Source organism: Rosa rugosa, chromosome 3 (genome assembly GCF_958449725.1).
Source record: "Rosa rugosa chromosome 3, drRosRugo1.1, whole genome shotgun sequence".
NCBI classification, from domain to species: Eukaryota; Viridiplantae; Streptophyta; class Magnoliopsida; order Rosales; family Rosaceae; genus Rosa; species Rosa rugosa.
In genome coordinates, this window is record NC_084822.1 from 53932688 (window position 1) to 53946777 (window position 14090).

The 14090-nt window shown below is 40.6% G+C and overlaps 3 protein-coding genes and 1 long non-coding RNA gene across 4 annotated transcripts; 3 read left to right on the top strand and 1 right to left on the bottom strand.

The window, feature by feature from the left end:
* The first annotated feature begins 1600 nt into the window (after positions 1–1600).
* On the top strand, positions 1601–6556 carry LOC133736297 (ubiquitin carboxyl-terminal hydrolase 18-like). The gene is made up of 11 exons (XM_062163745.1): positions 1601–2116; positions 2655–2853; positions 2957–3045; positions 3176–3261; positions 3355–3517; positions 3629–3752; positions 4130–4287; positions 4551–4635; positions 5172–5384; positions 5469–5530; positions 5689–6556. The coding sequence occupies exons 1-11, from the start codon at positions 1866–1868 to the stop codon at positions 6341–6343; spliced, it is 2085 nt and encodes a 694-aa protein (XP_062019729.1). The 5' UTR covers positions 1601–1865; the 3' UTR covers positions 6344–6556.
* A 135-nt stretch (positions 6557–6691) lies between these two features.
* On the top strand, positions 6692–9630 carry LOC133736298 (F-box only protein 13). The gene is made up of 2 exons (XM_062163747.1): positions 6692–7663; positions 8244–9630. The coding sequence occupies exon 2, from the start codon at positions 8261–8263 to the stop codon at positions 9527–9529; it is 1269 nt and encodes a 422-aa protein (XP_062019731.1). The 5' UTR covers positions 6692–7663; positions 8244–8260; the 3' UTR covers positions 9530–9630.
* A 447-nt stretch (positions 9631–10077) lies between these two features.
* On the bottom strand, positions 10078–12362 carry LOC133736827 (uncharacterized). The gene is made up of 3 exons (XR_009859754.1): positions 11096–12362; positions 10605–10737; positions 10078–10489 (listed from the first exon to the last, which is right to left on the bottom strand). It is a non-coding gene; the product is annotated as an uncharacterized LOC133736827 (long non-coding RNA).
* Positions 12363–12442: 80 nt separating this feature from the next.
* Positions 12443–13863, top strand: LOC133736825 (E3 ubiquitin-protein ligase AIP2). The gene is made up of 3 exons (XM_062164422.1): positions 12443–12965; positions 13054–13457; positions 13544–13863. Exons 1-3 carry the CDS (start codon positions 12602–12604, stop codon positions 13691–13693), a joined length of 918 nt encoding a protein of 305 aa, XP_062020406.1. The 5' UTR covers positions 12443–12601; the 3' UTR covers positions 13694–13863.
* The last annotated feature ends 227 nt before the right edge of the window (positions 13864–14090 follow it).

Consider the following 14090-nt stretch of genomic DNA (forward strand, 5'->3'; position numbering starts at 1 on the left):
AGACTGCTCCAGTACTTGGAGAAGTGTTCTTCATGGTGTCAACCTATTGAAAAAAGGTCTTATATGGAGGGTTGGTGATGGTAGGAAAATTAAGTTTTGGACTGATGTATGGTTCCCTCCTACTGCACTCATCAATCATGCTCTGCCAGAGTCTATTATTAATTGTGAGGCTACTGTCTGTAGTTTCTGGAATGATAATGGTTGGGACTTGAATCTACTTTCTGCTTGTCTTCCTACTGCTATTACTGATCAAATTTTGCGAATCCCTCCTGGTTTTGATGGTTGTGAAGATGATATCCAAATCTGGGGATGCACTTCCAATGGTTCTTTTTCTGTCAGGTCAGCTTACAGCACTTTCTTTGAGGACTATGACCAAATGAACTCTCCTTGGAAATTTATTTGGAAAATGCAAATTCCCCCAAAGCTCAAGACCTTCCTATGGGTCCTTTGTCATGGTAAACTTCTCACCAATGCTCACAGAGTTAAAAGAAACCTCACTGATGATGATACTTGCCCTATATGCCACTGCACTAGTGAGTCCCTCTCTCATCTTTTCAAAGATTGTCATGCTGTTCTTAATGTGTGGAAGTCTTTCACCTTGCCTCAGCCTGTGAAATTTACTTTCTCCATGAGTTGGGAAGGTTGGTTACAGGCGAATCTTTTTTGCAAAGCCAAATGTCATGCCGGAAATCTTTGGTGTTCTACCTTTGTTTTCATATGCTGGTTTATCTGGAAATGGAGAAACAAACATATTTTTGAGACTCACTTTCGAAAACCAAATTATCCAGGTATGGTCATTAATGCTGCTATCTCTAAATGGAACAATGCTCAGTTGAAATCTGATTTGAACAGAACTTATTGTCTTAAGCTGCTGAACTGGATGAAACCTCCTCATGGAACCTATAAATTAAACATTGATGGCAGTAGAAATGGACATTCTGGAAAAATTGGTGCTGGAGAGGTTATCAGATGTTCTAATGGATTATGGCTCAAGGGATTCCAGATAAACTTGGGCATAGGTGAAGTTTTAGACGCTGAATCCTGGGGCCTATACTATGGTCTCCAACAAGCTCTTGAAGCTCACATTACTCATGTTGAAGTAGAAACGGATTCTGCAATCCTGGCAAAGTTGATCTCTCATATTGATGTCGCTCTTCATCCCATGGGCTCTCTTATTTATTGCTGCAAAAATTTGATCAGAAACTTCATTTGCTTCTCCCTAAAGCACATTTATAGAGAAAGTAATATGGTTGCAGACTGCCTTGCTAAGGAGAGCATCAATCATGATTATGGGATAATTGAGTTTGATAGCCCTCCCACTCATGCCTCTTCTGCTTACCTTGATGACCTTGATGGTATAACCCGGCAAAGAAGAATCTCTGCCAGGCATGATGATAGGCCAAGCTAGTTAGCCTTCTTTTCTGTTTCTTTGTTTCTGGGTCTTTTGACCCCTTACTTTCCAAAAAAAAAAAAAAAAAGAGTGCTGTCTCGTGGGCCCCACACCCCCAGGACCATGAAACGACGTCGTGGTGCCAAAGAGGAAATTTCCAGTAAATTATAGATTTTTGTTAACTTGACCCAAAAGCTAAAAATAATACCTTCTGGTGTAAGAAGAGGAAGGTGTGTGTCTGTTGTGTATAAAGATATAAGCTTTTCCCCTTTGTCTTGTTTATTGGATTAAAAACCCTAATCTTTGCACCCCCAAAATCATTGATTCCCGACCAGAGAAAAAACAAACCCTAATTGGAGAATTTGGGGGCGGGTTGGGTCAAAACCCTAAAATTGCAAGTGTGGAAGTTGCAGCATCGATGAGAAGAGCAGGGGTTGGGGAGGAGGAGGTATCGGAGATCAAGAACACGGCGTAGATGCATGTCGCCGGAGTGAGCTTGGATCTGAACTGGTTCCTGCAATTGATATTCACTCTGTTCGTTTTAGCGTTTGGGGTGCTACACTTGGTCAAGAACACGGCGTCGAAGTACTTTGAGGTCGACGCCAATTTCGACGGTGGTGATCGGACGCCCCAAATGCCCGGTGTGCTCATCAACGATCCCGCCTGCGCCGTCTGCGGCGGTTCCGGCGTCAAGAAGTGCTCTCGCTGCAAAGCCGTTAAATACTGGTAATTGGGTTTTCTTTGAGCTTACTTTTCTTTAATGGCTGTAATTTCTTATCTGGTAATTGTTGAATGAATTGTGGCAAAGGTTTAGTCTTTGATGATTCTACTTTACTGAGTTATCTTTTGTTGATCTAATATGGTATGTACAGCTTGTTATGTCAAAGATTTAGTCTTTGTGACTTTTTGTTTTAGGGTCATTCATGTTGATTCTTTGTTGTAATTACTCGCCAAATATTGCAGTTAATTAGGCTTTAATCGCAAAGAGGTTCTGCGCTATGCTGGGTATCAAATATACTGTAGATGTTCTATGGTTAGTGATCCATAACATAGATACCTTTTTGTTTTTTGTATTGAAATTGTATTAACATACAGGGGGTTTTATAAAAGGTTTGTATCAGGATATTCAAACTTTGCTGAATGGATGAATTGGTGGTTGTATCAGGGAAATTTTAGTCTTCTTTTTTCTTTTCTTTTATCTTAGAAATGTTAGTGTATGTTCATATCTGAAGTTTTAGTTCTATATCTTTGCTTGTTTTCTCAGCTCGCAAAAGTGCCAGACAGAACATTGGAGATCAGGTCATAAGACTGAATGCAATGATATACTAGCTGGCAGAATCAGCTCAGCTCAAAACACATCGAGTAATGGTAGATTTAAAACTCCTATGCGTAAAAATTTCAAAGGAATTGCACTTGTTCCTACTCATGGAATCATCTCTAAGCGTTTCAAGCAGCCAAAAAAGGTAAAGTTCTGGTTCTTTTTTCATAAGTAAATGCTGCTTTCATATTCTTTGTAATTTCTTATTGGACACCCAGATGCATTAACAGAAACCTAATTATTTTCAGATTCTTTTCCCCTATGATGAATTTGTTGAACTTTTCCATTGGGAGAAGGCCGAATTTCCTCCTTGTGGGCTCTTAAACTGCGGGAACAGGTTTGTGAAATAATAATACCATGCATGTATGTCTTCATGAACCTCTTATCTCTCTCTCTCTCTCTCTCTTTCATCATACACATTGTTTAGCCACAAGCTTGTTTATATTTCTAATGTTCAATTATTGCAGTTGCTTTGCCAACGTTGTTCTCCAGTGCCTTTCATCCACTCGACCACTTGTTGCGTACTTGTTAGAGAAGGGCCATCGGAAAGAATGTACAGTCTCAAAACCATTCCAAACTGCTTTATGTTCCTTGCGGTTATGGCATTCTTCACTTATTTAACAGTTCTTGTTTGTTTGGTTTCCAGGCATACGGGATGAGTGGTGCTTCCTGTGTGAATTTGAAAGCCATCTTGAAAGAGCAAGTCAAAGTTCACAGGCCTTTTCTCCAACCAACATTATCTCTAGACTACCTAATATTGGTGGAAATCTTGGCTATGGGAGGCAGGAGGATGCTCATGAACTCATGAGGTTTGTGTTACTTGCACTGTTTTATGGCTATTCTGTTCAATACATTGTTGAATTTAACAATCTAGTGGTATATGATGGTTGCTCATGTAAGTTCATTGTATTCTTTTGTAGGTTTGCCATTGATACAATGCAGTCAGTGTGTCTTGATGAGTTTGGTGGAGAGAAAAATGTTGATCCTCACTCTCAAGAAACAACCATCATTCAACATATATTTGGTGGTCAGCTACAATCTCAGGTCATGCGTCTTCTGGTCAAGTGATTTACGTCTTGCTTCCAAATCTGTGTTTTCTCTACTTGTAATGCTATGTTACTTACAATTGCATGCAGTTATCTGGTTCTTATCTTTACAATTGTGAAAAAGAAAAAAGAAAAAATCGTTTTCTTAAGCTTTATGAATTTTCTTGCTGTTTTAGGTTTTGAGCCTTACTTGACACTCTTTTTTGTTGGTTTGTATACAATGGAAGGAAATGTGCTCTGGTATTAAGCATGTGGACTTTGTGTTTGAATGTGTGGTAGAAAGTATTCTTTTAAAGCAGATTTGATGCCTTCTTTATTATTTCACCCCTGCCAATTGCCTTCTGATGTGTTTTCTGTTTTTCGAATATTTTGCAGGTGATTTGTTCAAAATGCAATAACATATCAAACCAATATGAGAATATGATGGATTTAACTGTTGAGATTCATGGGGATGCTTCATCATTGGAGGAATGCCTAGTCCAATACACTGGCAGGGAGTCGCTTCATGGAGAAAATATGTACAAATGTGATGGGTATGAGTGCTTCCTAATTCTGATTTGTCCTTTCTAATATTTTTCTCCTCTTTCCCTTTTTGTGTTTCATTTATCTTAAGATGATTTTTTTGTGTGGGGTTGTGTGTGTGTGTGTGTGTGTGTATTATGAACGACGTTCTCTGACTGTTGTGATTCAAGTCATTCAATAGATATATTCTATGTACTTTTCAATTCCATTTATTATTTTTTTATCTTTTCCATTATGTGGTTTCTTATGAGATTTGATATGTTGCTGCTAATAGGTGCAATGACTATGTCAAGGCTTGGAAGAGACTTTCCGTTAAACGTGCTCCAAATGTTCTGACAATTGCCTTGAAGAGATTTCAGGTTTCAACACTATACTCTTCTTATATGTGTTGTTTTGTTAATTGATTGAACTCATATTCCATTTCAAGTTGATCCTTCCCAAACAACTTCAATTGAATTAAAAACCTCCATCAAGAAGTAAAATCAGTGCCTCTCTCATTCCATGAGTTCTTTTGTAGCTCTTATCGCGTCTTATTTAATAGTATATAGTACTTCAGAAAAGCAGTTAATCCCCGACAGTCCTAATTGGACTTATAGTTGATAGATGAATGTGGTATTTTGGTCAGTTGGCAAGTTGGATTTTTAATATAAGTATATAACCGTCTATTGTTTGTTGCACACACTATGACAAATAACTAGGAATACCTTCCAAGTGAAGAATGCATAGCCACCATTACTAAGTATTGTAGAGGCTGTACCTACGACTAAGAAGCATCATCTTTGAGTTGGTCACCCTGGTTGATGCTTGGATCTTCTTCTTTGTTCTTGTCAAATTCGTAGGGATTGATATTTGTGTTTTACTGATCTACGAACTATTATGTTGACGAACATTTCAGAGTGGGCGCTTTGGGAAAATTAACAAGAGAGTTACATTCCCTGCGACGCTAGATCTCAGTCCGTACATGAGTGAAGCGGGAGATGGTACAGATATTTACAGCCTTTATGGTGTTGTTGTCCATGTGGATATGTTGAATGCTTCATACTTCGGTCATTACATCTGTTATACCAAGGATTTCCTTGGAAAGTGGTACAGAATTGATGATTGCAAGGTAATTCCAATCCCTTTGATGACTTTTATGTGCATAATGTACCCGAGAAACTTGTTGGCTGACTTATTTTGCTACTTTTCACAGGTTACAACTGTTAATTTGGAAGAGGTGCTTTCTCAGGGAGCATATATGCTTTTATATAGCAGGTGCATATCTGTTTGTAGTATATTTAGTTTGAGGTAGTACCTTATACAAATGTGCTGTGGGGGATTGCAGATGCAAGTCCAAACTGACGTTGTACATGGTAAGAAGCATTATGTTGGATACTCTCTAAAATGATCCTGCTTTTTCTGTCGTTTCACAGGGTTCAGGCACGATCACCTTGTCTAAGCATCCTTGAACCTTCAAGGAAAGAGGAAGAAATGCCCAATGCCACCCTTGAAGTAGAGACTCTCCCAAATGAACCAGTTAAATGTTCTGCTATGGAGTCTGCAGATCTGGCTCCCCATTATTGGTCTGGGCCATTGGACATTAGTCTGCCCCCACAAATAACCAACTGTGTAGAAGACTCATCTGCTTTACTAGAGCATTCTGATGGTGTTACAAATGTGTCCAGTCTCATATCACCCTCATCTGCTTCAAAAGAGGTTCACATAATTGAAGAAGCTACGGTCAATTCACAGTCAAGTCCATCCACTTCAGGGGAGATTTCTGGTTGCGAGAAGGTTCTTGTCACTGCATCGGATCTGGATAAAGTAAGAAGAGTTCCAAATGGCGTGGATGTAGCTAATGACATATATCGGGCTGTGTCTGAGGAGGCATCAGAATGCTGTGAGAAGGATCGCTCTTCTGCAGATGATATGGAGTGGGAGTCGAGCACACTCGTGGCACAGGACGTTGAAGTTTGCAAAAGCAACGGAACAATTGATGCAGCGAATGAAACGGCTTCTCCAGTTGAACATCCGGGCTTAATGAATGGGAACGGATATCATAGATTAGTACAGATTGACGACGGGTAAACAATTAAAGGTGGATCTCTGAACAATAATTATTGGTTGTTCATAATTCTTTAGCTCCCCTCATCATCAGAAGAAAAGATTGAGCTGGGAAATTCATGGTCTGGGGTTTCACTATTTGCAGAAACTCAGATGTATCTTAACAACTTAGTTGGAGAATCGTCATAATGTAATCGAAACATCATAATGAGTTGGAAGAGGTATTCTTTTTGGGTCTCTGTAGCTTCCATTCAATCTTAAACCTCCATTCTAGAACTTATAGTTTCTCTTTTCAACAAACCAAGGTTAACCCTTTACAATGAATTGGATAATTAACTAAAATTGATAGATCAAATTAAAGAAGGCCACTTGGAGACCCGGGCCTGGTAGGCATGGAGATCTCTGCGTTTAAAGCAAATGAAGAAGGCACAATAAAATAGGAACGTAATCAGCGGCTTTGTCAGTTTTGTCTTTTGTTGTTTGTATTCTAGTTTGAAAATTGCTTGGTTGGTTTGAGTTCTGGGACTCGAAGAAGAATCTGGTCTGGGCATTGACTTTGAAGACAGGACAGACAATGTTTTATGTTCACGAGTGGCATGGCATCACATGAGGAAGAAGAGCCAGCGGCTTAGATTCCTTAACGAGGCCACGACTTGTCGCTTTTGCTTTGCCAAAACTGCAAAGGTCAGCACCACAGCATCTTATTTAGCCCCTTTGACAATGTGAGCTTGTATTTTCTAGTTGTATTGTATTGTAATGCAAGCTATGCAACCGTGCCCAGATGCTCTCTCTCTCTCTCTCTCTCTCTCTCTTTTAGGTTAAAAACTTGCAAAAGAAGACTAAAGTGAGTACAAAAATGTATTCCAAATGCCCTAGTCTTTGTTTGGGCTTTGGAATCCAAGGCCAAGGAGAAGAGGGTAGAGAGCAGAGTCAACTATATACTCTCACTCTATGAGTCTAAGCTACTTTCACACTGTGTATTGGGTGAGCGAGTATGAAAAGCAATACTCTCTTTTGGTTATAAAATTGGATTGAGAAAGCAAAGCAGAGCTAAACCCTAATTCCTCCGCTCGTGTATTCTCATTCGGTTTTGTAACAAAGTGTCAACCCTTGCAAAAAGAGCTACACAGGAAATTTCCCACCTTCCTTCCTCCTCACCTTTGTTTCTTTCTTTCTTTCTTTTCTTTGCTTTTTTGCTTTTCCTGTCAAACCCCAACTAAGTCTCAACGCCCATTTTAAAAGACCCACCAACAAAGCCTTAGCTACTCTCAACTATCACTCTCTTGGTGTTTTTGTGTTTCTCCATTTCAGACTCACGGAGCACAAAGCCATACATAGCATCAGGTACATTTTCTCTCTGTTCTATCTTCTCTTTTTGTCTTCTTCTTGTTCATTGTGTTCTGTTCTTACTCTTAACCTCACTCATTTCTCTTGAATTTAAATTGTTTTGTTGGGTATTAGTTTAGTTTAGGCTATGTGTGAATGTGACTGACTAAGTTGATTCATTGGTCAAATTTGGGACTTTTGTGTATGTTGAGATCGATCTATGAAACTGCGTATGTTGGAATTCTGGGTCTGACAGTTGGAACCACCCTTCAACTTTCTTCTGGGTCCTAGTCTAGTCTATTTGATTTCTGTCTTGACAACCCAGATAATGCATTTTCTCATAAATGGGTACTGTTTTCAATCCCAATTTGTTTCTAATTGCTTGCTTGCCATTGTTTTTGAGTAACTTAACCCTCAGATTTTTCTTTATATTCTTGAAAGTTGAAATCTTTGTTCACTAGACTCCACAGTTTTCTTGAAAGTTGGAATCTTTATTCACTACATTGATGTACATTCTGATATGTATTCGAGACTTATTGTGCAAGATGGGCATGGATATAGATTTCACAAGTAACACTCAGTCTTTTGGTTATTGCAGCTGGTTTTGTCTAATTAATGGAGCAAGAAAATTGCTCAGCTTTCATGATGACTCGGAAGAGAAAGTCCCAAGAAGAGAATTGCATTTCAAGCACATTTTTGATGGATGAGCTTAATGAAGACCTTCTTGAAGGGGTCCTGTCTAGGCTACCAATCTCTGCATTTTTCCGCCTTTCTTCGGTTTGCAAGAGATGGAAATCAGTTGCAAACTCTTCAAGTTTCAAGCTTGCCTGCTCCCAAATCCCTTCTCGGGATCCATGGTTCTTCATGGTCGACTCTCATCTCAATCGATCCATTGTGTTTGACTCTGCTGAAAAAAACTGGAAGAAACTTAACCATCCACCTCTCCTCCAGACAAACTCCAACTGCAATTCCATGCCTGTTTCAGCCTCTGGTGGCTTTATCTGTTTCCGAAATTCATATGGCAACTTCGTCGTGTGCAATCCTGTGACAGGGTCCTGCAATGAACAACCTCCACTCGATCCAGCCCTACAAAGCCTCACATTCCATGCCATTGTGATGAGCTCATGTCCCAACAAGCATGACCAGTCCTCTTACAGGCTTGTAGTTGTCTTTGGTGAGCTTCCGAAGCTGTCATTTAGAGTGTACAACTCAAGCAGCGGTTGCTGGGAAGAAGAGATCACCTTGTGCAAGAAGTTCAATGATGATGATAATTCAAAGGAACTTGATGATTCTACAGACTTTGACTCGAATGATGACAGTGCTGTTTACTTCCTCAGCAAGGCTGGAAATGTAGTGGCAACCAATATGCAAAGAAGCCCATCTAAGCAATACTCATCTGTTATCACTAACAAAGATGGTGAGGAAATAGTCCATTTCCTTAGCTCCTCGGGCTCAATCGTGGCTTGCAATCTGACCTCCAAGTGCTTCATTGAGTACCCGAGGCTACTCCCCGTTTTCTATGAGTACTCCATTGACTTGGTGGAGTGTGGAGGCAGGATGCTGGTGGTTCTGTTGTCAGAGTTCTTTGAAAGTGCGAGCCTTAGGGTTTGGTGTTATGATGAGGATGTTCGAAGCTGGCAACAAATTGCAGCAATGCCACCAGCAATGTCCCATGAGTGGTATGGCAAGAATGTGGATATCAACTGTGTCGGGGCAGGTGACCAGATATTGATTTGCTTAAGCTCTGCAGAGATTTCTAGCTGTGTTATGTGTGACTTGGCTGCTAATGAATGGGTTGAATTGCCCAAATGCTACGTGGATGGTGAAGCCATCAAGTTTATGTCTGCTTTCTCATTCCAGCCAAGGATTGAGGCTTCTCTATGATTTGGAGTGCTTGGTTTCTGATTTTTTTTTTTCTTTGTTTTATTCTTTTACCATGTATTGATTGTAATTCTTTAAAATTCTATTTGCACTGCTATTGTTTATGCAATTCTTAGCCGATGGAGAAGTTTTTATCTCTCTTTTACCTTGTACTTTTAGATTATATATTGCTAGTGTTCAATGATAACTTTAGCAAAGGGAAACTGGACTGAAGTTTATAATGCAAATTGCTCTTGCATTTGTTTTGGTCTTCTGAAGAATAACGTCAATGTTACCGAATAGATCAATGCGTAGTACAATCGGAAAGAAGCTAATCCTGAATTAAGTCAGGGGTGTTCTTTATAAATGGTCCATGTTACCCTTGAGATTTGAAATTTAATCAATCTTGAGGGAGCTACATCACGTAGATACTTGATAGTTCATAGCGTTGTGTTGATGTATTTGTGACCCACTTTTTTGTGTGGAGTGTGGAGTGTGGAGAATGCAGAAATTGTGTACCTTAGAAAGAAACAGACTAAATTGAAAAACCAGGGTGTCTACCACTACTTACATAGTTTCAAACAGTACTGTTTTTCTGCAATTGAGGATGTTTTCCCCAGTCTCTAACAAGCATGCCAAAACTTCCACCAAGAGACTGCAAGGTTGATTACAGATCTTCCAAAACCATGAGATGAACTGAAAACCTCGTGAAATCTAAATTTACATCTGAATGAACTTAACCATCCTATGGAACATTGAAAACTCCTTGTGAAAGTCTCGTACCGCATACACACCGTCTGTGTAAATCAGCATCTTATCCAAAAAAGAACCATTCTTCAAGAGATACTTGGCTATCTCCCTCTCAGCCCACTGTCCCTTGAATCCACTTATGGAGATAGTCTTCAGGTGTGACAACAAGCAAATAGGCACATCCTTTGGTAGATCCCATTCACACTTTGGATATTGTCTCACACATTCAGTTACCTGATCATGAAATAAATATCAAAAAAAAAAAAAAAAAAGATCATGAAATAAGAATCAACTTTAACAGCTGCATACTGGTATAACGTTGCATTTAATGGAAACCGATCTTACTTACATTTTCTAAGACCAAATCTTCGAGATTAGGTGCACAGTGCAGAAACTCAGGCAGCACTTCCCAGTAATTGCAATCCACAAGAACTACTTCCCAGTAGTTGTTTCAAATGATCAAAAGCAGGGAGACGCCAATCCTAGATGATAAATACAAAGATTGTTCAGGTGAAAAGTGCTGATATAAAAAATAGAATGAAATAATAGAGATGCATCTTTTCTCATATATGTTGGATGATTGGAATGTCAACGAAGGTGCTCAAACTCCTAATGTGCCTTTATAAGGGAATGAAATTTTAGAATCCTCTTGTACAGTTATACTCTATTACTCTACTTGACTTCGTGTCAAACCAGAACCAAATTAGTAATCACCACATTCTATCAATCACTCCTCCGATTTATCCATCTTGGAGATAGGAGATGACCTTTTTAAAGTTTTGTCCTGTAATCTATCCTAACAAGTATAGAGTAAAAGAACAAAAGCTCAGATATACTAACCTTTGACCAAGGAGCCAAAAGAGACAGATATTTCACATTAGAAATTCCAACCAGAAGCGCAGTTGCACAAGAGGGAAAGTGAGGTGGATTTTTGGCTCTAGAATCTCTGACATCAATACTGGCATTAACTAGGGACTTGGCTCTCCCCATGAGAACATAATTTGTGAAACCATCCTTTTTGAGATCAAGTTTTTCAAGCTTTGGGGCATCGATATAAACATTGATACGAGTCTCAAACTGTTCATACTCATGACCTCTTCTTGGCCTTGCCATCCCCAGTTGAAGACTTATGTTCAGCGTCTTCACTTGAGGCACAGAAACATTGAAATTGTAACCTATATCAGTGTCTCCATTTTTCACTTTTCCGTCAATAGTCAAGCACAGGGCAGCAAGAAAACAGCTTCCCCATTAAATATAGATTATCACTAGAAACTCTAACGTGGAGGACCTTCAGACTTGGGAAACAGCCTGATGTAGGAGGATCAGTAGCAAAGTCGAAATCCCACAGGTACAGCCCCAAAACCCTCAGTGTCTCTTGCACATGAATATGCACCGAGGTATCCAAAAAATACTAGGCACATGGAATGCAAGTTGTAATTCAACAACATTACGCCTAGCAACAGCGCAAATCCAATCCTCAATGACAGGTAAATGATGGGGTGTGCCAAGTGCCAACCGACAGAGAGAATTTGCCTATGTCTATTGCGTCCCTTGAATAGAGCACACTGCTGACAAACCTTGCAAAACGATCACAACGAGGGCGACGAAGCCGAACATCATCATCAGCAGGAAAATCTCTTCGGTCGTACAAGTCCAGATTGGGAACCGAGGTCCACAAGTTGTTACAAAACGGAGGTCCTCACAGAATCTAATGTGGGCAAGTATGTGACGAACTAGTTCATCAGGCAATGCACTGATCCTATCAATCGAACCCATTTTTTCTACCCTTTTCTTCTTGCCGGTCTGAACACGCATTTCTTCTACCCTACTCTATCTATCAGCTCAAAATTTCTTAGAAAATAACAACAAGCTCAGAATGAAACACAAAGGCACTCATTGATTGATTTGAACCAAACTAAGCAAAAGATGAAAAGGAGGCAACTTTACCCGAAATGTGAGAAACGTGATCTCATGATCAAAGATGTAAAAAGATGAAGGAACTCAACCCCGCCCCATTTCCTGCCAAGCTCAGGTTGGTGTCTCTTGACTCTTGAGTTTTGAACTGTGTTTATCGGCCTTTTGACTCTTTTTAAACTGGGCTTTAACTCTTAAGCCTTTATGTGTGGGCTTATTGCACAGGATTTGATATATAGAGGAAAGTAACATACGACGTCGGAAACGGTGTCGTTGAACCCCAAGCCTTGTTCGTTTCGGTTTCGGTTTCGGTTTCGGTGACCTCCTCGCCAAGCCAACCTCGCCAAATATAAACACAACCCAGCTCGATCATCATCCAAAATCCCAATTCCAATTGAATCTTTCTTCTTCATCATCAAAACCCTAAACACGATGGATTTCGAAGATGAACAATACCTGAAGCAAAGACTAGACGAGTTGCAGAGAGACGTCTCCAAGAAGCAGAAGTTCGAACCCGCCGTCGCCGCTCTCGTCTCTCTCCTCCGCGACCGCTACTCCTCCGCCTCCCCGCCGCTTCGCAAGTCCTACTACACCGTCATCTCCCGCGTCGCCACCGTCTTGAAGACCCGCTACACCTCCCCCGGTTTCTGGGCCGCCGGGTTGGCCCTCTTCCGCCTCGCCCTAACCCTAGTTTCCGACCCGGCCGAGAAGAATCAATTACTCAATTACATTTCCGAGGCCGAGAAGGTCGTTCGCCAAGAAGACGAGCCTCCCAATCTCTCGCCGCCGAATCAAGGTTTTAGATCTCTCCGAATTTCAGAGCTCGATTCCGATTTGGTATTTTTCTAATCGAAAATTTTGAATTTGTGGGAAAAAAAAATTAGGGTTTCTTTTCGAGGGGCATCTGACGGTGGATCGGGAGCCGCCGCAACCGCAGTGGCTGGTCCAGTCGAATCTCATGGCCTCCGCCGCCACTCTCTTCGCCTCCGAGTCTTCGCGTTCGGGTCGACCCGAACCCGAGAGCGCGGCGAATCTGCTGCAGTCGCTAATCGACGACCTTGACAGCGTTTTGCCGCCTGGGATTTTGGACGACGTGAGAGGAGCGCCGAGGGTGCCGCCGGCGAGTAAGAAAGTGGTGGCGAATCTTCCGGTGATTACGATTACGGAGGAGAAGCTGGGAGAGGAAGCAGACTGCTGCATTTGTAAAGAGGTTTTGGTTGTGAATGACAAGATGCAGGAATTGCCTTGCAAGCACACTTTTCACCCACCATGTTTGAAACCTTGGCTGGTAATTATTGTTTGTTGTAAATGTTATAATGATATGATTTGCTTTGTGTCTTGTTTCGATTCAAGAGTGTGATTTTGGCTGTGCAGGATGAGCACAATTCGTGTCCAATATGCCGGCATGAGTTGGAGACTGATGATCATGCATATGAGAGCTGGAAGGAGAGGGAGAGGGAGGCTGAAGAAGACAGAAAAGGCGCTGCCAATGCGGTTCGGGGTGGTGAATACATGTATGTTTAATGTTTGGAAGAGGATTTTGTTTATGGGAATAATTTGTCCAATTTGCAGCTTCAATTATATAAGTAATATTCATTCCATCACATTCTACTGGATGTGTTGTATCTCTGGTATAGTAAGTTGTTATTTAGACATTGAATAGAGTACATGTTGCCAGTTTCTCTTCGTTATAAGTGATAATATCCTTGAAACCGCACAGTTTGATTCCTGAGAATGATGTTTGAGATGCAAATGGCTTCTTATAACTGATGGGGTTCGTTCATTTGTTTCACTTTAGACTTATAAGGGTATAATCACACACCGGGTACCTGAAATGTAATGGGATTTGGCAAGGTTTAGTTCCCATTTCCAAACTTTTTGTTGCCACTTTAGTCACAGGGGATAGAGATTTGAGAGCAAC